The 24,727-nt window shown below is 44.9% G+C and overlaps 1 protein-coding gene across 2 annotated transcripts in view; it reads left to right on the top strand.

The window, feature by feature from the left end:
• LOC130124555 (neuropilin-1a-like) overlaps positions 1–24,727 on the top strand; it is a 94,814-nt gene that overhangs the window by 37,482 nt on the left and 32,605 nt on the right. For both annotated transcript variants that reach the window (XM_056293957.1, XM_056293958.1), the window contains exons 5-6: positions 6,163–6,333; positions 9,579–9,745. In XM_056293957.1, the coding sequence (XP_056149932.1) occupies positions 6,163–6,333; positions 9,579–9,745 (338 nt within the window). The remainder of the gene's footprint in view (positions 1–6,162; positions 6,334–9,578; positions 9,746–24,727) is intronic.

The raw sequence follows: 24,727 nt of genomic DNA on the forward strand, positions 1-24,727 counted from the left end.
ACACACACACACACACACACACACACACACACACACACACACACACACACACACACACACACACACACACATTCATACCATGGGCAATTTTTTAGTATGGCTGATTCACCTGACCTACATGTCTTTGGACTGTGGGAGGAAGCCCACGCAGACACGGGGAGAACATGCAAACTCCATACAGAGGACGACCGGGGATGACCCCTAAGGTTGGACTAACCGGGGCTCGAATCCAGGACTTTCTTGCTGTGAGGCAACTGCGCTAACCACTGCGCCACCGTGCCGCCTGATCTAACTGTATAATTTGGAAATAATGCTTGGTGGGAGTGGAAGAGAGGAGATGGATGCAAAGAGAAGAAAAAATGTCACAGTCTTTATGGCTTAGAATTGAATGTTAGAGCTACACTCAACTACTTTGTGGATCAAGGTTTTGGAAGCAAAGAGAAATATTCAGAGTTGTGTGGTAGAGTAAAGGAGAAACGTTTGATAAGTTCAGAGGAGTAGATAACACATCTATTTGACGTTTTCACATTCCAATGATTTTATATAAGCAATGGCTCTCTGTGGACACCAAAGAGTAGAAAAGAGAGTGAAAGAGAGAGAGAGAGAGAGTGAGAGAGTTGGGGCGGGGAGGTATAGGGGAATATGGGACAGATCCATTACTAATCCTGTCACTTGCCCTTCCTTCTGACAACCCACCTCTGGTTGTCAGAGATGCATATCCATGCAGGAAATGTATTTTGAAAACGTGTAAATGTGATCAGGCTAAATATTAATCCAGACCCAATGTGGATACAAGAGATGTGTTAATGCCTGGTGCAAACAGGCAACCATGCACAACTTCCTTTACTGCTTTCTGTACAATCCTCCCTTTCCTTGGACCATAGCTCACAGCATCCATTGTTGTCTAATTAGGCGTACAGCCTACAGATAATGGCGAGAAGAGCATTTATTGGCCAGGCGCTCTGACTGCCAATATACCCACGCTGGCCATTTGCCTGGCCACAAATGTCTCCCTCTGCCCCTTGAGGGGAGATTAGCATGGGAATATAAGACATACAAAGACTGGCAATGGTAAATAGAACTACTGGACTAAACAATGACACACACACACACACACACACACACACACACACACACACACACACACACACACACACACACTCCAAAGCCTTTCCAGCATACTTAGCATGTCAAGCCTTGTGTGTGTGTGTGTGTGTGTGTGTGTGTGTGTGTGTGTGTGTGTGTGTGTGTGTGTGTGTGTGTGTGTGTGTGTGTGTGTGTGTTCTTAAATGTGTCTATTCATGTTTTAGTGAATGTGTTTGTATGCTCTGTATGAATGTACTCGAAACTGTGTTTAAAGTGTGTGCTTTCTTCTCCATGGATTGTCACCTTGTCGTGGTGCAGAAGCTTGCGTGGTCCTGAGATCCTGAGAGCAATGCCGTCTGGAGCTATGCTTCTTGTAGGGTCAACCATGGTGGTATGGTCAAGGGGGGGGGGGGGTCCCGGGGTCCCTGACAAAGAGCAATCCGACCAAGATCTCAACGGTGGAACAGGCGGAATATGATGGCCGACTTTAGGGAAGCATCACAACGTCTGAGAACGCGGATGAAGGCTGCAGCAGAAATGGGCCCCCAGTCGTCTTGGACTCCATGCCACTGGATCTTGACCAAGATCTGTCAAGGACCGTGTGGTGGCTGTCTGTGCACCAGTCTCCCCACGTTAAACAAAGTCATGCAGAGGCATCCTCCATCCCACAAGTAGACAACGGAATGGAGAGGACAAGTCATACTTGTTTTGAGTGACCACCGATGATGAAAGTGTGGGCTCGCGTGTGTGTGTGTGTGTGTGTGTGTGTGTGTGTGTGTGTGTGTGTACGTATATGTCTGTGTTCACTTGGTTTTGTGCAGGTGTGTGTTCTTGCATGCATGAAATTGTTCCCCAAAGAGTGCCTGTATGTACCAATGTGTGTAACTGTGTGTGCTCATGTGTGTGTTATGATAGACATGTATGCTGGACTTAATATGATTCCTCTGGCGTCAAACAAATTAGAAGCCACACCTGTGTCCGGGTCACCGTACGCCATATTGCTCCCCTCTGTTTCGCCACATTTAAAGTGCATTTGTGTGATAACATAAGAAAAGATCATATATGAAAACATAACAGCATAACATAATGTAGCATAACATCACATAATCCTAATTACACTTCAATAGAAAGATGATGAGTGTCAAGGCATCAGAGCAGATGGCCTGACAGCCGAGCTTTTTAATTCTACCTCTATGGGATTGTGGAGCGCTCACTCAAAACATGATTGTCTTAGATTACTGATTACTTATAATTATTTATGATTATAATGTACAATCTAGTCTCAATGATTGGCATAATCAAGGTTATTTAATCTGATTACTTTAAGTTGCTTTTCAAATTTTGTTGGTCAAGAAAGTTTAGCAAACAAGGGATTTGACTAGGTGTAATATTCACATCAGAGACAGGAGACTTAAAGCGAGTTTATGTAACATTTGCTTAACAGTGGCCACTGTGGCCCATTTCCTTCATTTCCCAAGACTGTCTTGAGCATCTGCCCAGTCGCATTAGTGACGTCACCATTAGGCAAACTGATGGACAGTCAAATGGGACATGACAATAGTGGATGCCCTGTCGTTCCTTTACTTCTTTCAATTTTACAAATGCTCCACAGATGGTTAGCATCATCTTACTAAACCATTTATTCCTCTTTTGGCCTGCTGACCTTCCCCTGATCTAATTATTTTCCTCTTTACAGTTGAGGAATCAATTTTAATTTTGGTTCCAGTTGGAAGATGGCAGCGCGAACTCATGTTTGCAGCGGCCTCACCCAGTACTATGCAGTGACTTTGTCCATGTCTATGTCTAAGTTTGTGTCATCGTGTGAAGTTTGCGAGGATTCATATCTGTGATCGTCGATTTCGTTTAATGCCTGGGAGAGCTGGCGTTGGGTCAGCTGAGAGAGCTTAGTCTGCTGCATCCTGTGGGCCCAGGGACCACAGCCCTGCCCGGAGCTGCGCCTGAAGAGGAAACACCGAGGCGGTCTGACAGAACGCAGACGCGGGGCAGGCTAAGCTAACTGCCAGCCCATGCAGACCGGTAGTTCCAGTAACACCGAGGGCGGTCTGGCGGCGGCCTCGCCTAGCATCGACTGTGGAGTGTTTTTGTCTGCATTTGTGTCGTCGTGTGGAGTGCGGGGGAGGTGTGTCGAAGGTGTCTGGCTGGGAGAATTAGTGTTGGATCAGCTGATGGAGCCTGGTCTGCTGCATCCGGTGGGCCCAAGGACCATGGCCCTGACCGGAGCTGCTGCCAAAGAGGAAACACCGAGGGCGGTCTGACAGGACACAGAAGCGGGGCAGACTAAAGCTAACTGCTAGCCCATGCAGACTGGTAGTTCTGAGTCATCCTGGCCAGCGTTCGTTCTCTGGACAGTGAAATTTTTTGGACTGTGTTGCACTGAATGGACTGTGTTAACTGTTTGTGTTTTTTCCTTTGTTCTCTCTGTTTTTGTATGTTTTTGGTGGTGGCATTTTTGGGAAATTTTGGATATGTGTTTTTATCTTTTGTGTTGCACTGCTGTGGGCTGGGAGAAAAGAAATTTCGTTTCTTGTGTGTGCGCAAGTACATAGATGAAACGACAATAAATTGTTCCTGAATCGTCAGACACAACTGATTTTGTTGGAGCTTTGTCTGACATTGTTGCCTTTGCTTTGTTTTTCTTCCTGTCTTCAGCAACATAGCTGTACTAACCATTACATGTTGATATCGCTTCCTGTGTGCCACTGATTTCAGCCTGAATTTCCCACCACTGGTCCCCCCAGGCCTGTGGGTTAACTATCCAATAGGTTAGCTATCGGTTAAGGTTAGGTAAAAGTAAGCGTTGGATCATGGTTTGGGTGAGGTAGAGGTTGAAGTTAAGTCAGCTTAAGGTAGGTTAAGTTAAGTTTAGGTAAGTTCAGTGAAATAGGGTTGAGGGAACATAGACCTTCCCTGTTAAACTAGCTGATGAGCTAACCAAGCTCTGTTAGCAAGCACTCGCTAAAAGCTAACTGGTCAAAGTAAGGGTAAAATTATCCACCGACATCTGCATGAGGTGACTCACTGCCTTGCATGCACTGTTAACTTTTTCTCAGCCATGGTAATAATGGTTAGTTTGGTCATAAAGACAGGGATTCACCCTTGTGATGGCCTGGCGACCTGTCCAGGGTGTCTCCCCGCCTGCCGCCCAATGACTGCTGGGATAGGCTCCAGCATCTCCGTGGCCCTGGGAGCAGGATAAGTGGTTTGGATAATGGATGGATGGACAACCTCTAAAACACTTGAGATTTTGTTGCCAGTCTCAGGGGTGGGCTCTTGTAACAGCTCGCCGCCGGAAGCGAAATCTTGGTTAAAGTCAGAAGTCCTTTGCTCTCACGAAAAACATCACACAATGAAAAGCAATGGTGGTCGAAAATAAAAACACTATACAAGTGTAAACAGGTGCCTTTCTTTTTTGTTTGACTCAAACAACGACGCAAGCTGCAACAACGGCACCATGTACTTGCTTGTTCACAGTTTTTGTTTTGCGCTTTGGCACAGTGTTGCTTTTCTATTCAGGTTTACGACTGCACGTTTGGCGATCTGAAATATGCGACCTCGCAGTATTTCTCGCTGCACATTACGAGGCTTGGATTCATTGTCTTGAGGAGTCTTGGAATCTGTCATCCCCAGCGATTTTCCACTCATTAAATATGACACACTTTAGGACAGAAAAGGCCAATGACTGGCAGTCGTTGTGTGTTACATGTTTTTCGAAATCTTGTCAAGTTGTGTAGTGTGTTCTTCCTATTCGCCAAATGGAAAAAACCAAAAGCCTGTTGTTGTTTTTCACATTAGCAAATGGTAAAATGCCTTTCAGGGTGTGGGCAGGGGAGAGGAGTCTGGGACTCAGATCATTAAGAGAACAGAGACTTTATGTTTGATTCTGTTCCAAGAAACACCTGCCCAACAAAACAGTCTGCCAATGAAGTGAGATAATATCCCTTCACAGAGGAAATAATTTCCTTCCTTTTTAAGTATCTGGAATATATTTAATACATTTATTCACTGACTAACTTTTTCATAAATGGGTCACAGAAGTCCCATTACATCTTTCAGATCTGACCTCAGAGCACGAATGAAAAGTTTTAAGCAATCCACGGGGTTGAAAAAGAAGTTACAAGATCACCAAACATATACATACATTTTACTGAATATCAAGGAAAGCAACAGTCTCTCGAAAATGTATTATTCTTTCCACCAGAGGTACGATATAATAAATAGAGTGATATATTTATATAGCAAGTGTGAAAGTCATATGTTGGTGAAGCGATTGTGTTATGCGTCATACCACCTCACCTCTATTTCCGTCCCAATGTGACATCTCTTGTGTTAGGTGTGAGAGATGACAGGAAATGTGCACTTTGTTTGATTCATCTAATGGCTGACATTCTGACTAGATCACACAAACTGTCTAAAAACAACTTAATACATTGGCCTTTAATTTAAAGTGAACATTTTTAACCCATATATGTACACAAACATGAGATAGATTTATCTGAAAATAAAAAGTATTGTCTTATATTTGTATTGTAGATTGTTTTGATGATGTGACTACATTTTTATACATTGTAATTCCAAAGCCTATGTGCACACTGAATAGAAGATGCAAGATGCCTTTCCCAACATTTTTGATTATTGTTATTTTATTCAGTTGCTGTGTTATACTTATTGTGATTGATCTGAATGTCTACACATAGTTGGACAACACAACGGATTCTGCTACTAACCTGCCAAAGAAAATAACAAGGGCCTGCTGCAGCTGATGGATGAATAGGCTAACATTCTTGTTTGCTCTCACTCTCTCTCTCTCTCTCTCTCTCCCTCTCCCACTCTTTCTTCCTCTCTCCCACTCTCTCTCTCCCACTCGCTCTCCCTGAATTGATCTTGGTTCAGTGATGGAAGTTGAAACTTTTTGTGCATGTTAATGTAAAGGAGTGACTATGGCTGATGATGTCACTGTTCATTGTTAAAGTTTTTTCTTGTTAAATAAAGAGCTGTTGTAAAAAAATTTTAAAAATTCTCTCTCGCTCTCTCTCTGTCTCCCTCTCCTTTCCCTAGTGGGCCCTCACATTGGCAGGTACTGTGGCCTGACCTCCCCAGGCCGTGTGATCTCCTACACTGGCATCTTGTCTATGACCATCACCACCGACAATGCTATAGCTAAAGAGGGTTTCTCTGCTCGGTACACGGTCCGCGAGCGAAGCCTTCCCCTGGAGCACACAGACGAGGGTGAGCATCTGGATTTCATATCAATCAATTAGTCAAGCAATCAATCAAACTTTATTAATACAGCACATTTCATGCATCAAAATTCAGTGCATGTCAGGTCAAATTTCATTTGTTTAGCTTTAAATCTCAGTGCAGTCGTGGAACGCTTTACAATCAATAGCCCCTTTTCTACTGCCACCCCCCTGTGATGTACCAGCAAATTGTGCCCCTGATTTCAAAAAGTGTTGCCATCGCCGGAAGAATAACTTAGGTCTGGGAATTCACATTTACTTTGACCTCAGGGAGGTGCTTGTACCAAATACAAAGCCCCGGACCCACTGGGTGGGGCGAACAGGGCTGAACATTGTTGATTGGTTTAGTCACAAGAAGCGTCCAGATCAATCTTTAAATAACCCATTGCATACAAATTTGTTACAGACAAATAGCAGCTTTGAATCGTCACCTTCCCTTTTTTTCCACCACCTCAAGGTTCCCAAAATCCAATGAAAATAGAAGCAAAGACAGCTAGGGCTATCATCGATAACATCATTGGTTGACACATCAAGTAGGGGATTGAGATTTTTTTTTTAAATGCTGTGTCATAAATTGGCTTTTGAAGCCCTAGGATGAACTAGGGTGTATTTGACATTGGAAGGGTCAAAAATAAAGACTAAAGATAAGCATTTCTCAATACTGATTAAAAAAAATCGTTTAGAAACTTGTCAAATGAACATGGTGGTCAGTGGGACTCTGATGTAGGCATTAACAACTTTTGATCAGTTGTAGGATTCTAGAACACTTTATTCTATAATAGACAGATTAATCAGTATGGTTGAAGTCACTTTGCCTCAGTTCTCTTGGAGTTATTTTTATCAATTTTCACCTTAAGCTAATTTTTTTTTTTAGAGTTTGAAGTGACCTCTAGAAGAATTTTGTGTGTGTGTGTGTGTGTGTGTGTGTGTGTGTGTGTGTGTGTGTGTGTGTGTGTGTGTGTGTGTGTGTGTGAAATATAAATAACATTATATAAATCCGTCCCTGTTGCCTTACACCAAAATGGCTAACAGTAGTGCTGAAAAGAAAACCAGGGATAGAATGAGAGCGAGATGGAGAAAGAAGGAACGCGAACAAGGGGAGGGTAAAAAATAAACAGCAAGGGGAATGGTGAGGGAATTGAGACGAGAAATTAAGGTAGAGAAAAAAGAGTGAGTTGGTGCATGGGAGGGTGAGAGAGATGAGAGCTGGTGAAAACAAGCATGTAAAGGCGTGAAATGGAAAGAGCATGATCATGAGACAAAAAAGACAGCACTGAGACAGTGAGATAGATGGAAAGATAGAGTGTGACGGAAAGAATGAGCGATCAAGAGTATGAAGGAATAAAAATTGTTAGTATGTGTTATGGTGGCGTCTACAAGTGGCATTGAGGAGACACTCCCTGCTGTGTTGCCTTCAAAAACAAATATTTTCTGTGTGAGTGCTTCAGTCCTTTCTAACTCATGGGACTTGCTGGGTTTGAAGGGTCAGGGTTGCAGATAAATCAAACTCTCAGATAGCAGAGACCTCCTGCGGTGGATTTATAGCTCTCCGTCTCTCTCTGGGCTGTCAGAAATGGTCCCCCTAGCCAGCTCTTTGATCGGCCAAGCTATTGACGGGGTATCAGCTAAGGTCTTTTGTTTTGCACAGAGATGGGTTTTAAGTGTCTCACCGCACCAGCTGTGAGGGAGAAGGGGAGGTTTGCCTCATGAATGGAAATGAGAAAAGTAAAGAAGAAAAGCTTTATGATGGGAGAGTAGAGGTGAGGAGGGAAAATAAACTGTTGAAAAAGGTGTGACTTGATGGAGGGTGAAGGTTTTTAGTTACGGCTGGCGTTGTTGCTGCTGTGGTAATCGAGCAAGTTGGTGACCATGAAATGGACCATTTGCAAAAATAATGATTGACAGCAAACCAGCGATCAGTGCTTGACAATCTCCTCTGCTGCCCTTACCAAGAGCGACAGAGAGAAGCTTTGATGCAACATGCGATGGACAATGTTAGATTAGCAAAACGACATGGCTACAACACAGGAAAATTAAAAGGTGTTGCAGGGGAAACTGTAAAAAAACAAAAATCTGCTTCTATGCACTCTCTATGCATTGCCTCTCTGCACTGCGTGTTGGCACCTACGTCCTACGTGTTCTCTCCGGCCTAGATCCTTGTGTTGTATCAGCTCTCAGATGTACGTTGCTTTAGATAAAAACGTCTGCTAAATGAAATTGTAAATTGTAATTGTAAATCTTGTGTTCCTGGAGGGAAACATTTTTCATTCCTTTACTCAAGCCAAGTCAGTCCTTCATAAATCTATTATGTGGATTAAACTATGTGGAAAACCTTCAGTTCAGTAATAAAGAAATATAAATAAGAACACTGATGTCTGTTGAGAGGTAGACTAGCTACAGTCAACTAAGTATATTTACCGTGTTAATGTGAGATTTACTATGAGTAATAATGGCAGGGCTTATTTAGAAAGTAGTGGAAATAGCAGCTGTAACTAAGGGAGGTGGTACCTTTACAGATAACAAGTATGACAACAGATTATTATTTGCATTACCATCGCAGAATTATATCATCAGCAGGGTAAAGCTAACCCTCTCTGCTAGTGGCTGAACAAGTCAATGACTGCTGAGTTCCACTTGACAACATCAGAAAGAGCAGTAATCGAACGATCCAAACAGGACGTTGCTATGAGCACACATCAGTTAATCCCAATTTAGTCATATTGTGTGTGAACCATCTTGTATCTTCTTTGCGACAGTGTGACAGTGTTTGTGTGTTTTAAAAGGATTAGTGTGAGGAAGTCAGGCAGACCCTCTGTCTCCACACAGCACTGCTACACACATTCCTCCATGGTCTCCTCCTTCTTCCTTCCACTCCCCTCCTCCTCATCCTTACAAAATGGACTCTTGGCCCTTGGATAAGATGGCCCATAGATAAGATGCTCTTCATACATACCCGTGTTAGATTTCGTCACATGGGTGTCCCCATGTCTGCTTGACTGTAGTATGATTGTGTACATGTACATGCCAGTGTTTGTGTTTCTCTGTGTGTGTGCGTGTGTGTGTGTGTTGGTGTTATTTAGCAATAGAACCATCCACTTTTAATTTACCAACACATGGCCATTGGTCAACTTGCATTTAGTCAGCAGTCATTGTCATTTGCTAGCACTGCATGAAATGCAGCAAACAGCCATTTCTTCTGACACCTTACTAACAAAGTTTTCTGTGTTTTTACAGAGTTTACATGCATGGAGCCCTTAGGGATGGAGTCAGGGGAGATCACCTTGAAGCAGATCACCGCCTCCTCCCAGTACAATTCCAACTGGTCCCCGGAGCGCTCGCGCCTCAACTACTTGGAGAATGGCTGGACCCCCTCCGATGACACCGTCAAGGAATGGATCCAGGTAATAATGACAATAATATTGAGGATAGTGATAGAATTGATCATCTTCAGAATGATAATAATAACAGTGACAATAATAATGATGTTTTAGTTGTGTTGCACTTTGTAAAACAAATGTAACCAAGTGCTGTATAGCAGAATAAAAGGTAAAATGTACAAATGGCGACTGACCAAACAAGAACAGAAAACACAAAATGATCCACATGTTGTAAAATGTACTCCGTTAAACCCAACAACTAAAACCAAGAAAAGAATAAGACTTAAAACAGCCACCATTAAATTCTATCAAACAGATAATTCAGCCATATTCAGCTTTTTTTTTTCATTTGGCATCTGAGTGCCTTTTTGAGGATACGGTGTGAAGAACTTTTACAGTTGTATTGGCCTGAGAAAGAGGAACTCTAACTATGTAGGCTACTGAGGAGCTCTCATTTAACACAGTACAAGTTAAAACTCCTCTTTTAGATAAGCCTTCCACACATAAAGGTGGGGGGTCTGGGTCTGGGGCTGCTCCATTGTGCTGCATAGGAACTCATAAAGGAAGACTCACAATGACTCTGGCTGCGAGAAGAGACCCTAGCTTCCTTCCTGTGACGATCGAAACAGGTACACAGGAAGAGAGCATCTAGGTTAACCCAGCGTTAGAGGCTTTCTATGAGATCAACTGTCTGTCTGGGGAATTCTTTTAACCGCTGAACTCTAGAGGAGGATTATTACATTTAAAATCAGTGTTTTAGATCGACATTTGCTGAGCGTTTTGCTTCTATCAGCATTGCCCTGCTGAATTTCTATATATTCAAGGTTGAAATTGTCTTAGATCAGATGACTTACTGCAGAAGACAGAGATGTCACAACAAAAAACACTTTAAAATGCTGACCTGAATTAAAAATATACAGCTCTCTCTGTATTTACACCCAAGTACACAATCAGTAGTCCATTCTACAGTTGTCTGACTGTCTCCCAGCCCCCTTCTCTCTCCTCCACGTGTTGCCTATTCATGAGTTTAACTGATAGAGGGACAAATTAAGGTTTATAGTGATTATGCTTGCACAGTGGGGCCCTATACCTCCTTCCAGAATTCCTTAGCTCCTACTCAGAATGCAACACATGAGAAGGATCCGATAGAATCCTACAGGCGTGCCGAATAATGGACTGCTTAAAAAACATCTTGAGGGGTAGTGAGTGTGGGTGTCCCCATAATTTTTCCTGCCATCTTGATTTGACTGAAAATCTGACATTTTAACTTCACCGTTAGATTTCCAAACCAGCTGCTAATGCCATAATGCAGGATGGACTCGAGGATGGCTCTATAAAAGATGATTATAATATTCCTACAGACACCATGAACTCTGAGTCTCCTGAAGAAAATGGAGGTGCCAATTGATACTTTTGCAACATGAATGTGCCAGCCAAGATCCCTGTCTTTGTGGACCCCTAAATATTTGTAGGACGTGACCTCTCTGAAGTCATGACAACAAGGCGATGATCTCCAATAGACCTGGCATCTTAACACAATGTCCTTTGTTTTACTGACATTAAAGTGGAAAGTGATGGTCACCACACCAGTCTACAAACCTGTCAACCTCGACTTTATAGTTGTTAATGTCAGGGTTTTGTCAAGTAGACTGAGAATGACAGTGTCATCAGAAAACCTAACAACAAATCGGATAGATTGGGAGATGACGCAGTCATTTGTATACAGAGTAAACAGTAACAGTGAAGTAACGCATCCTTTGGGAGCCCCCATATTGCTTACTTCAGTATCAGAAAGAACCAAGCTGACGTTAAACTGTTGTTGCCTGTTTGATTAAAAAGAATAATATCATCTGATCAAGAAGGGATTCACCTTCAGTTGGACTAGCATTTTAAGCAAGATGTATGAGTGAATAGTGTTAAACGCAGAGCTAAAATCAATAAAAAGCAATCTGATATAAGCAGCAGGGCTTTCTAAGCGCTTCAAAGCAAGGCACAATATGGTGAAGATGGCAACGTGCTATGATTTTTTTTGATAGGCAAATTGGTACCTAGCTAGGGATGGTTCCACCTCCCTGCAAATTTCGTCAATCGTGATCCTCTCTAAGGATTACATGACATCGGATCTTAAAGCCACCAGCCTAAAGCCATTGTTTTCCTCAGGGCAAGACTTCTTAAGGACTGGACTTATGACAAAGTTTTTCCAGAGCTCTGGCATGGTATATGTATCAGTGGAAAGTTGAAAGAATTGCTGCATCTTCTGCGTTTAATGACTGATCAGCTTCACTGGTGTGAATCAGTTAAGTACTTCGCCAGAGGGCACATCGATGGTTAATGCAGGGGGCGTTATCGTTTTTCCCACCCAGATTCTCCCCTTAGCCATTCGGGGATTTGTACCAACAACCTTCCAGTCATAAGCTCACTTCCTAACCCTGAGGCTGCTGCTGTCTTTACTTGAAAATGTGTGTGTGTGAGCGTGTGCGTGTGTGTTGGCAATACCCCCCCAAAGCAACACCAGACCGTCCCACTGCCACTTTGATTTATGGCCTGGGAACGTTGTGTTACTCCTTGCTACCAACTTGGTGAGGTATTTTGAATTATGACTGGTGTTTTTTTGTGAAGGAAATATTCTATTTTATTTGATTAAATATGGTGTGCAGCCTGCTCAACGCAGCACTATTCGCCTACGGCTCCCCATTCATCTTACTTGAGTAGAAAATTATGGCTTAGTTAATTCATGCATGTATGCCTCTCCCACTACAAACACTTCTATTATTCATCTGAAGGCATTCATATTTTATCGATACTATATTCAGGTGACTACTCATAACGTTGTCACTGTGATGTTGCCCAATGGCAATTCGGCACGGCAGGAGTCAGTGAGCTCATTTTACAGCCATTATGATAAATCTGTAATCATATTTTGCTCTGCGATGACTCATTTCATCATTTTGAGTCATTTGTAAGGAATTCAAATTATTCCTCGTGCATATATGCCTGAGTCTCATTAAACCCCATTTGAATGAATGAAACTGCCACCCAGTGCGAATCAGAATCAATGCGACCAAAATGGCCACTTTGCAAAACAACTCCAGGGAGGCCTTGCGGTAGATTGACATGTTATTGAAAGCGGTGAGGTAAGCCAAGGAAAGGCTTCCTTCCCCTTCCAAGTTAAAAGTATTTATAGACGTTCCTGCCGCTCGAAGAGAAACGCTTGTCCCTGGGCTGTCTCTGACACCACCAGGAAGACGTTAGTGTAGTGCATCTGGGGAACACATTTTCAGGGGGTGGGGTGGGGTGGGCTTGGGTGAGTGAACTACGTATGTTGTTGGAAAAAAAAGGGGGGGGGGACTGGAAAACAAAAGATCCTCCCAGGACTGTTGAAGGAGTTTGCTATCCAGTGGAGACATCTTGCGGAACATCCTGGTGAACTTCCAAACACAGGAAATGTGAATAAAGGGACTTGACACAAATCCCAAACTTTGAGATTTACAGCTAATGCAGTGTATGAATGTAGGGCACTATACGGTGAGAAATCTCAAGTCTGTTGCCTCTGTGTATTAATTGTGAGTCTTACTGCCTTCTCTCACAGTGGGAGAAAAGCGATTGAAAGGCAAAATAAATGTCTGATATTGTTCACCATAAGAAACAACTTCAAACTGATAAGTTCTCAAAGCAGCATATACTATTTATGTTTCACAGAATTGTACAAGTGAATGGTTAATCTCACTTATTTTTGAAGTTACAAAATGGCTTTTAAGGGCCCAAAGTTAAGGAAGCTCATGCAAATCATCAAGTACATATCTCTTAAGCAAAAAAAAAGGCATTTTTCTGGTTGTGTGGTTTTTCTGCAGAAGCAGCGTCATGTTCGCAGGGTCAAAACTGACCACACAGCACAACCTCTGTCACTTTCCAGAACATTTGTCAGCCAATGCTGTGTTAGCTTGTTTCTCGTAGCTAAAAAAAAAAAAAAAAAACATGTGGTCAAAGCCCGTTTCCTCTTTGCAGGCTGTCCAGTGCAAATCTGCAGCACAGCACTTTCTTAAGAAATCACTAAAGTTTGGCGAGAATGAGGTCGGAGAGGAGTTTCACTGATTCCAACTTATTTCCTCTCACTGTTAAAAAAAAACAACCATCAATATCTTGTTTTGGCAGGAAGAGCCAGTGTTTTTGTTAAGCCTTGTTTAGTCACAGTTCAACTGAAAGAGCATCCCCTTCCGGCATTATTCCACTTGGTTAGCAAACTCTGAGAGGGACTGATGCCAGTGACACAGGTTTTGATGCTGCCAGGGTTCAGGTGATTAGGTTATGGAGTCATGATTAGCCTCAGACATTTGATAGGGAAAGTCTGAAGAATGGGGTTTCAATTGGTTGCATTGGATGACACAGCTTTTTCTATTGTGAGGGAAAGCTTGGCCCAGTCATCAACCTAATTTTAAATCAAACACACAACTTGCAAACATTATTAGTTTTTTATTTTATTTTGAGATACTTTATTGATCCCCGTGGGGAAATTACGCTCTGCATTTAACCCATCCTAGCTGTGTAGCTAGGAGCAGTGGGCAGCTGCCATGCAGCACCTGAGGACCAACTCCAGTTTGTCTTGCCATGCCTTGGTCAGGGGCACAGACAGGAGTACTAACCCTAACATGCATGTCTTTTTGATGGTGGGGGAAACCGGAGCACCCGGAGGAAATCCACGTAGACATGGGGAGCACATGCAAACTCCACACAGAGGATGACCTGGGATGACCCCCAATGTCGGACAACCCTAGGGTTCGAACCCAGGACCGTCTTGCTGTGAGGCGACAGCGCTAATCACTGTACCACCGTGCCGGCATAAAACAGTTCATATATTTATGGAGGGAGTGAAAAGTGTGCACAACTGATCATCTGTAAACCTGAATAACTTTGAAATATGTCACTATAGAAAGATAGGAATTAGATGATTTTCCAAACTGCACATATTCTTAAATATTACTGTGAAATTACATCAATTTTGAATCAACTTTACCATCTCAATTTGTAGACAACTATATCTATTCCATATATCTTATCTGGCTGGCTGGCCGGCCCTCTGGCTTTTAAATCTTCTATTAGTCAACCATTAAGCTATCGCCAGTGGAGAAATGACAATAAGGTGCCGAAGTAAGTATGCTAGTATTTGTTTAAAATGGGGTGAGCCTCTCATTTATTTTCCCTGGCATGACAAACTCTTCTGAATTCATACCATTTACCCTTGGATCACTAATGCACTTCTCCAAATGTGAGGCTCGTGGCCATTAATCCAGCTTTCTCAACACTACTCACTATGTAAAAGGATTATTATTTTGTCAAGCAAGGATTTAAGGTACCTGCTTTTCTTTTAGAAAATCATTTTGCTGTTATCACTTTGCAGAAGTGGATTTTGCTCTTTTCAAACAGTTAAGATCTCGTGGAAGTATTTCACTTTGTGTCAGTCAGTGCAATGTCTCTGTAATGACCCCTATGGAAACAGGTTTCATAAAAACCTCTAGGGAATGTAGTGCAGAAGGCGGTTGGGAGTAAAACTTTCCTGCATGTTCCCACAAAACACGGTTTCCCAGGAGTCCCCTTGTCAGTCATGCAACCCACACAAGCCCAAGAGAAGCTATTTTCATCCCTTTTTCCGTGAAAGAAAGGGCGGGTGAGGCTAAATAACGGTCTCTGGTGACTTCCCATGTATGCGTCACAGTGGTACGCTATCCATAGTGATATAATTGCATGCCATATATTACAGGCATCCAACATACTGGAGTGAATTCAGCATGTAACAGTTCAGCCAGTTTGGCTGCTGACAAAAAGCCATTTCAATCTTTTCTCTATGGAAGTGGATACCACCCTGTGTGTGGTATCAGTGCTCCACCATGTAAAAAGCAAAACTTCACCAACAACACTGTTGTGTTCTAACTTCCACAGAATAGCTGTACAAGATCCTGGATACTGGTAAAATACCAGTAAAGCTAGAGTCAGACTACACAATACTTTTGTCTTTCGCGATGGTCACCATGTCAGATTAGGCAATCATAGTGCCATAAATTCTTGCCCCGTCTTGGCCAGGAGACTGGCAACACTACAAGTATGACCCCCGACCAACCATCGTATGCTGCCTTTCACGATCTTGCGCGAATCCATAGGTTGTCGAGGAGGGTCAAGAAATTGTCCATCATGGCTACAGAAACGCTGTGTGATACTGGTAGTCTTGTTCCAAAAAGAAAAACAAAACAAAGAAAAAAACGATTGTGAATGCTGTTGTGGCTAGTGCTACTGGGGAATGATAACCTAGTATAGTTTAACCAGCTATTCACCAGGTTGCTGAAGTACCTCCGCCATTTCTCGCCAACATTTAGCCCATCTTTTCTGATTCTGTCATGGTACTTCCTCGAGGAAACTTCAAAAAGGCAGGGGTATTGTTGCCACTGCTCAGCTAACCTTTCCTTGGTTGCATCGTTCCACCTGACAGCAGCAACAGCAGCATCACTTTCTCTTTGCCACTGCTGGGATAGGCTCCAGCATCCCCGCGACCCTGAGAGCAGGATAAGTAGTTTGGATAATGGAATGGTGTGTTTACATATGTGCACCAGAGAGCACTCTGTCATCCTATTGGTCAATGGCACCGTACTCGTCATAGGAGTTCTCAGACTAGGCAGGAAAATACAAAAAATTCTGACATGCTAGACTTTTCGTCGTGGGGTGTCCCAGATGCCACATCACTGTGTTTCACTTATGTCACACTACACAGGGTAAAGACACCTGTTCGTTGTTCCTGACGTTCATAATCGGGCCCGACGCTGGAAATTTGTTGACAATGGCAAAATCATGTCAAAATTGGGCTAAATTTGTATAGTCTGATCCCAGCCTAAGTTTTAGTATTTATGTAATTTTTAACTTGGTGTTACATTTTTATGTAAAAAGACTAGTTTCTCTTTGAAAATACTTTTATTGTGTATTCTAGTCATAAAAAGGGCAAAAAAGAGTTCTGTTCAGTAGTAGCAATTATTATACTTTACTGTTGTAAAATGCTAATGAGTCATTTTTTTCATTTACGAAAAATCATGTTTTAATGCACCAACTAGAAGAAATCCTGATAACGTGAACAAAAATTAACTGATGCGGAAATACAGCTGACTTCCAGTTATTTTAAGATTAAAAATAAAATCCAAAAAGTTGGATTGAATTGAGACAAGTGAAATTCACTCATCCCACTGGCTGAGTTTCTCATCGTTTTAAACAAAGCTGAAAATATGGATATAATTTTATGTCACTTCTCAACATAGACAACATCCTGTTTTTTGCATTGTTAATTCCTGTCTGTTTGACAATGACTGGGGGAAACGGTTGGCCTGAGTTAAATCGCCTGCTTTAGTGTTTGTTTTTTGACTCGGGGTTTTATGACTCAGACAACAGAAAAGAAATGTACACTAAAAAGAATCCATCTTATCAACTAATTTTATCTGATGTTCAAATTTGAAAAAAAAATTCAATTTATCACAAATGTTGTAGACAAGTGATATTTGGTCATGGCCATTTTAGGAGCCACAAGGAGAACATATATTCCTAAAAGAGCTGCATTTCAACACTCTGTTCCTCAACCAAACCAACATAACTCTTATAAGATTACTGGCCACTGGCAATTAAGGAACGAAGACGCATGATTGTATAGTGATGTATCAGAAAAAAAAATGTGTTGTCATTTCTATGCCAGCCATAATGCATATGGCAAAATCACAAATGTAGACTGTATAGATACTTTCATCACCTTACGTGAACCGTGGTTGTGCCTTTGTCCCCATTTCTGATTCTAAATTCCTTTGCTATTGTAACCAGGTTAAAATTAATGTTTTTATTTTATTTTGTTTGAGTATGAAATATCACCAAATCCTGTCTGTGTGCTGTTACTTGTGTTTACTACATTTTATTTTATGTCATTATTTACTTTTATGTATGTTTTCCAACGACCGTCATATACATGTACTGTCGCTTTAAGAGAGAGGTCTTGTGGGTACACGGAAGAGTGAACGCGGGAGAGGCCATTTTTGTTTTGTGGGAGGAGTCTCAAGCAGCAATCGAGCCGAGCCACACGTATTTCTTACCGTGGGACAGTTTTGCTGGTTGAGGAGAACGTAACCTTGAGTATCCCTGTAAGAAGATACTGCAAGCTGTGGGATAAAATACTTGTTTATCCTTTCTTACATCGGAGTCCCGTGGACGGTTTCTCCTTCTAACGCACACGAGTGAAGTCCAGGCAGTGGTTGAACTTCGACCGCCACGTCCGTAAGAAACACCGCTCCCGCTGGAGGACTGGACGTTTGTCGAAGGGTTTGAAACCAAAAGAAATGGCAAGGTGGGCCAAATAGAGTCCTGTGTGTCCCCCCTCCTTCCTTGATCATGATGATGATGATGATGAGAGACTGAGGGCCCCCCACAACACCTGGGGCCCCACCCAAAATAGAACACAACGCAGAGCTAATGATGAGAGTGACGGGCATGCAGCAGGCTGACCAGCATAGAACAGCATAGGACTGCCCCCGTTACATTGGTGCCGTGACCCTCCTGGATTCTGAGAGTGACATCAGTTGCTCGCCGCGGGAGGCTGCTGTCGTCATCAAGCCCCAGACGTCCTCAGGTATTTCTACAGACTGTACACTCATGTTACAGTGGACTGGAGTTGAGCTGTGTGGACACTGGACAGTCATAGCTGTGGTTACCATGGACTGGGCTTGTGAACAGGACATTTGTATATATTGAAGGAAGAAAAACACACGAAAAAAAAAAGGAAAAAAAGGTTAATGTTGATGTGATTGAAGGACTCGTGTGAATAATCTATTGATCTAAACTACTGGATATGTGCATATGTGATTAATCTATTGGTGAATTTGTTGATTGTGTGTGATTGTTTCAATCTCTTAGTGATTTCTAGATTCAATTATTTAAATGAATTGAGCTTTTCACTTTTTTATTTTATTTTTTATTTTATCTGAGTGTTAGAGGTAGGAACATGGCAGAGGGTGGTTCGTACGTAGGTGGGGGTAACATTGCTGATCAGGATCTTTTGGATCGCCAGTGTGCTATGGAGAGGGGGTACCAGTTAGATGTGGGTGGGGGTTTACGGCTAGGTGTAGGTAGGAGTTTCGGGCAGCTCTTAGAGGGCGGGGAACCAGACACCAGAGCACCAGGACCTAGAGACCCGACCACATTTGGCACTCCTCAGTTCACCTCCACACGCTACGTAGAACGGGCCAGGCCAGGTATCAGCGAAGGGGCTGTGCTAGGTAACAGCGAGCAGCCAGTGGGTGAGTTAGCCACACTCATTACTCAGTTAGCAGAGAAGATAGGAGAGTCAGTCACTGCTAAGCTGCAGGAAACACAAGTGCTTAGAAACACACACACAGACAGTGCTAGGTCTGCTGAACAGCGTTTGGAGACAGCTCCTAGTGTTAGAGTAGTAATGCAGACAGACGCTAGGGAGCCTCCTATTTTCAGGGGCGATAGCTCTGATAAGTTTACAGTTCATGAGTGGGAGAGCCTTATGACTTTGTATTTGAGGAAGCGAGCCATTCCAGTTAGTGAGCAGTCACATGAGATTCTAGCTAAGCTTATGGGGAAAGCAGGGGACGTGGTGAGGATAAAGCTGCGCAACACATCTGTCGACCACATAGCGAACCCCCACATTATTTTTGATGTACTGAAGCAACACTTTAGTGACCTCACATACTCGAGCATGCCCCTGGCGGACTTTTACAGTACGCTGCCCAAGCCAGGTGAGGACGCTATGGAGTATTGGATTAGGCTTAATAAAACAGTGGAGGTGGCTGACGAATGCTTGAAGTGGCAGGGCCGTAGTATTGAAGAGCCAAGCCACGAGGTAAGCATGATGTTTATCAAACACTGTCCAGATCAGTCTCTTGCCAATGTTTTTAAGTTCAAGTCCGCAGGGAAATGGTCTGCTAGCGAGATCCAGGAGAGGCTTGATGAGCACATGCTGGAGAGGAAGTCCCGTGTTGCTGCAGGTGGACAACGTGAAGCAGGCGCGGTAGAGCGTAGGTTCCATTCACAGGTTCATGTCCCTGTAGTCGACATGGCTCCCGACTTGAACACGACCGTGCCGGTGCTGCCATCTCCCGTCCCGGCTCATGCGTCATCTCCTATACCATTTTGTGCAAGGTCTCCTACACCGTCTCCCGCACCGTCTCCCGCACCTGTCTCTGGCGGTGATGACTATATGAGGAGTTTGGTGAGCTTGCTAGACCGTTTGGTCACAATGCAGACTCAGGTTCCAGTTAGCGCTGCAGTCCGGACACCGACGCTGACTCAACCGCCAGCTAACGCCGCAGGGCGGGTGCCAGACGCACCACAGAGGTTGTGCAGGGTTTGTAAGTCTCCGGATCACTCCACATTTTCCCACTGCAGCCGGGAGAACCGATGTATAAACTGTTTGTCTCCTGGTCATTGGAAGAGGGACTGTCCTCACCCTCAGCCGCCCAACCAGCTCCGTTCTCAGCCTGGTGGAAGAGCTGGTCGTCAGTCTCGTCCGTTAAACTACTAAACCCACACCTAGAGAGGGATGGTGTGGGTAATGTAGATGTATCCCTCACTGATGTCCCCGACCTGGCTCACATGAAGACAAGTGTGCCAAAGCACCTCAGGGTTCGCGTATGGTCATTCAGGCGACACAGAGGATTCAGGCTTTCATTGACTTGTTCTATGCTCCTGTTCTTGTCAACCAGAGTGTGCAGCTTAATGGCATGTTGGATACTGGCTCTATGTCATGCAGTATCAGTGAAAATGCAGTAGAGAAGCTCCGCTCTGGGGGTGTTTTACCTGAGAAGCAGCAGCCTGAAGAGAACATTGTCTTGATTGGCTGCGGTGGTCTGGAGACTAGGCCTGATGGTTTTTATGACCTCAACATGCAGCTTTATGGTGTTTCCTTTGTCATACCCACTCTGGTCGTGCCCGGTCAGCATGATGATCTGATAGTCGGCACAAACGTCATTAAACATGTGGCCCATGTACTCAAGAGTGGTACTGAGTACTGGGACATCGCGTCCAGACAGGAACATCCGTCTAGTCCTGACGTTGAACAGTTCTTGTCCATGTTCACGAATGTAGAGCGCTGGAGGGGTGGTGCAGTTCCTGAGAAGATAGGTACTGTTAAGCTCACCCAGGCCATGACACTCTTACCGAGGCACGAGCACTTAGTCTGGGGCAGACTTCCTACTAAGGTGCCTATGTCAGCTGGAAGCACTGTTGTTGTGGAGCCGACAGGCTCCAAGGCCATGCCACGCAGTGTCCTCGTAGGTCGACTTGTCACACCGCTCTGGGGTGATAGGTGGGTACCCATGACTGTTGTCAATCCATCTGACAAAGCCATCACACTGAAAAGGAACTGCAAGTTGGCTGATGTGTTTCCATGCTTGGCGATTGAGGACTTTAATGTTTTCCAGGGACTGCAATCAGTTGCAGGGAGGCATGAGTCCAACGCCACAGATAGTGCCTGTCCCCCTGTCCAGCCGGCTAGGAGTTTGTCAGAGCTCGGACTCAGTGACATTGACCTCAGCTCCTGTCAGGTTAGTGAGGCATGCAAGTCCCAGCTCACTCAGCTGCTCACCGAGTACCATGACATCTTCTCCAGGGACTCTCTGGACTGTGGCGAGGTCACAGGATACACACATCGCATCCATCTGGTGGATGAGCGCCCCTTTCGCTTGCCCTACAGGAGGGTTCCCCCAGCCCACTATCAGAAGTTGAGACAGGTTCTCACTGATATGGAGGAGAAAGGGATTATCCGGAAGTCCTCGAGCGCATACGCTTCACCGCTGGTTATGGTATGGAAGAAGGATGGCGGGCTTCGGATCTGCACTGATTTCAGATGGCTGAATGCTCGGACCTTGAAAGACGCTCATCCCTTGCCACACCAGTCGGACTGTCTTGCCGCGCTGGGTGGTAACTGCCTCTTTAGTACGATGGACCTCACCTCTGGCTTCTTCAACATCCCAATGCATGAAGATGACAAAAAGTACACTGCTTTCACGACTCCCCTTGGGTTGCATGAATACAATCGCATGCCACAGGGCCTTTGTAATAGCCCTGCAGCCTTCATGAGAATGATGATTGGGATCTTTGGGGATCTGAACTTCACGAAGCTTTTGTGCTATCGTGATGATCTTCTTGTCTTCGCGCCGTCAGAGGTTGAGGCTCTGTCGAGGCTCCGCACTGTGTTTCAGAGGTTGAGGGAGAACAACTTGAAACTGGCTCCGAAAAAGTGTCATCTGCTGCAGAAGCGGGTGCGATTTTTGGGCCACGTGGTTGATGGCGGAGGTGTGTCTGTCGATCCCTCCAAAGTAGAGGTCATCTCCAACATGACAGTGCAGGATCTCATGGAAGGTGATGGGTGCACGCCTTCTGTTCGTAGGATCAAATCTTTCCTTGGTATGGTATTTTACTACCAGCATTTCCTCCCGAACTGCTCCTCCGTGGCTAAGCCCCTGTTCGCCCTTACAGCTGGACAAAAGAGGAGGGGGAGGTCAGCTAAGGATAAGAAGCCCCATGGCAGCTTCCGTAAGCTTACCTCCGCAGACTGGACGGTGGAATGTGGGGAAGCATTTGATCTGTTGAAGACGATGTTACTGGAGTGTGTGGTGCTTGCCCATCCAGACTTTGAGGTGCCTTTCATTTTGTCGGTCGATGCGTCTTTGGACGGACTCGGCGCGGTGCTGTCTCAAGTGACCCGAGGAGAGTCCAAGGCCAGACCTGTTGGTTTTGCAAGCAAGTCCCTCAGTGCCTCACAGCGGAAGTATCCAGCTCATAGACTGGAGTTCATGGCGCTGAAGTGGAGTGTTTGTGAAAAGTTCAGCCACTGGCTGAAGGGTCAAAGCTTCACCGTTTGGACAGATAATAATCCGCTGACTTATCTCCTAACGAAGCCGAAGCTTGACGCGTGTGAGATCCGCTGGGTGTCTAAGTTGGCGTCTTACACTTTCGATCTCAAACACCTGCCAGGGAAGAAAAACGTGGTGGCGGATGCCTTGAGTCGCGACCCTTTTTCCAAGCCCGTCAGTCAGAGGCTACTTAGGGAGCCCTACCCGGCCCTTGTTCAGGAAGCCGACGGGGTTGAGGGGGACTCTGTGCAGGATGTTTTCAGACTCAGTTGCCAGTCCCAAACAGTGAGTAGTGCGCGATCTGGGTTTGCTTGTGATGCAGCTGAGGTCAGGGCTTTTTTTCAAGCCAAATGTGACTGGCCTGATGCATCAGTATTCACAGCACTCAGTTTGGTCCAGCACGTTCAGCATCTGTCGGGTGGTCAGGATACACTGCCAATGTTATCCACCGAGGAGCTCAGGTTGAGTCAGGAGCAGGACCCCTGCATCTCCAAGGTGTTGCCCTTTGTCGCTGTTCGGAAGCGGCCATCGAGACGTGAGAGGCATGGTGCTGACCAGAAGGTCCTCAGGCTGTTGAAACAGTGGGAGAAGTTGGAAGTCAATGATGGTGTCTTGTACAGGGTGACAAAGGACCCAGTGTCCAAGCAGAGGAGGTCTCAGTATGTTTTACCTCTGAGTCTGAAAGACAAGGCACTGTCTGGCATCCACGATCATGCTGGTCATCAGGGCCAGGACCGTACTCTCTCTCTTGCAAGGCAGCGTTTTTATTGGCCTGACATGGAGAGGGATATCAGAGCATATGTCAGATGCTGTCGGAGATGTGTGTTTGGGAAGACCCCAGAGCCAGCTGCTTGCGCGCCCCTGGAGAGCATTAAAACTTCCGCACCGATGCAGCTTGTGTGTATGGATTTCTGGTCCGCTGAGGACAGTAAGCAGCGGTCAGTCGATGTCTTAGTGGTTACTGACCACTTCACTAAGCTTGCTCACGCGTTCCCCTGCACCAATCAGACAGCGAAGCAGGTCGCCAAGAAACTCTGGGATCATGTATTCTGTGTTTGAGGGTTTCCAGAGAGAATACATTCTGACCAGGGCACAAACTTTGAGAGTAACCTGATTGCAGAGCTTCTCAAGTTGGCGGGTGTAGCGAAGTCCCACATGACGGCCTACCATCCTATGGGTAATGGCGGGACAGAGCGTTTTAATCGCACGATGGGGAATATGCTCCGTTCCCTTCCGCTTCAGCAGAAGCAACAGTGGCCTCAGCAGATCCATTCTCTCACGCTCGCGTACAATGCCACTGTTCACGAGACCACGGGTTATGCACCTTTCTTCCTGATGTATGGGCGTGTCCCAAGACTGCCGGTGGATGTTATGTTCAGGCAGGTTTTGCATGATCCTCACGTTGTTGACTATGACTCTTATGCTCAGTCTCTGCTTTCCTGTCTAAGGAGTGCAATGGAGATCGCTCAGAAGCACTCCACGGCTGAGCAGCAGCATCAGGCGCGACAGTACAACAGACACGCCAAGGGCACTGTCCTGTCTGTCGGGGATCGTGTTTTGGTTGCGAACCAGAGTGAGCGAGGGAAGAGAAAGTTGGCTGACAAATGGGAGAACGGAGTGTACACGGTTGTCGGTGTCAACCCCAATATCCACGTCTACAAGATTCAGGATGCAGAGGGGCACACCAGAGTGGTGCACAGGAACCGTTTGTTGGAGGTCAACTTCTTGCCCCTTCCTGAGTTAGATCAGGGTGAGGAGTCCAGTACAACCAGTCAGTTGCTTGACTGCGCAGAGTCCGATGAGGAGGACAGTGCAGATGGCCTGACGGTCTCAGCGGATGCAGTGGGGCTAGCAGTCTCATCACTTGGAGACTCGCCTAGATCTGAGTGGGCAGAAGCGGAAGAGTTCATTCCGTCTAGTCTGGTAGTCAGTCCTGTGGGGGCCACTGCTCAGTCTCCACCCAACACACACGCACCACACAACACACACGCACCACACATAGAGGCATCACACTCACTCGATGTAGGTGTTATATCTCACACTGATTCGCACACAGGGGCACCACCCTCACTCGATACAGATGTTGCAGCTCGCACTGTCTCACGCACGCAAG

Source organism: Lampris incognitus, chromosome 14 (genome assembly GCF_029633865.1).
Source record: "Lampris incognitus isolate fLamInc1 chromosome 14, fLamInc1.hap2, whole genome shotgun sequence".
Lineage (NCBI taxonomy): Eukaryota > Metazoa > Chordata > Actinopteri > Lampriformes > Lampridae > Lampris > Lampris incognitus.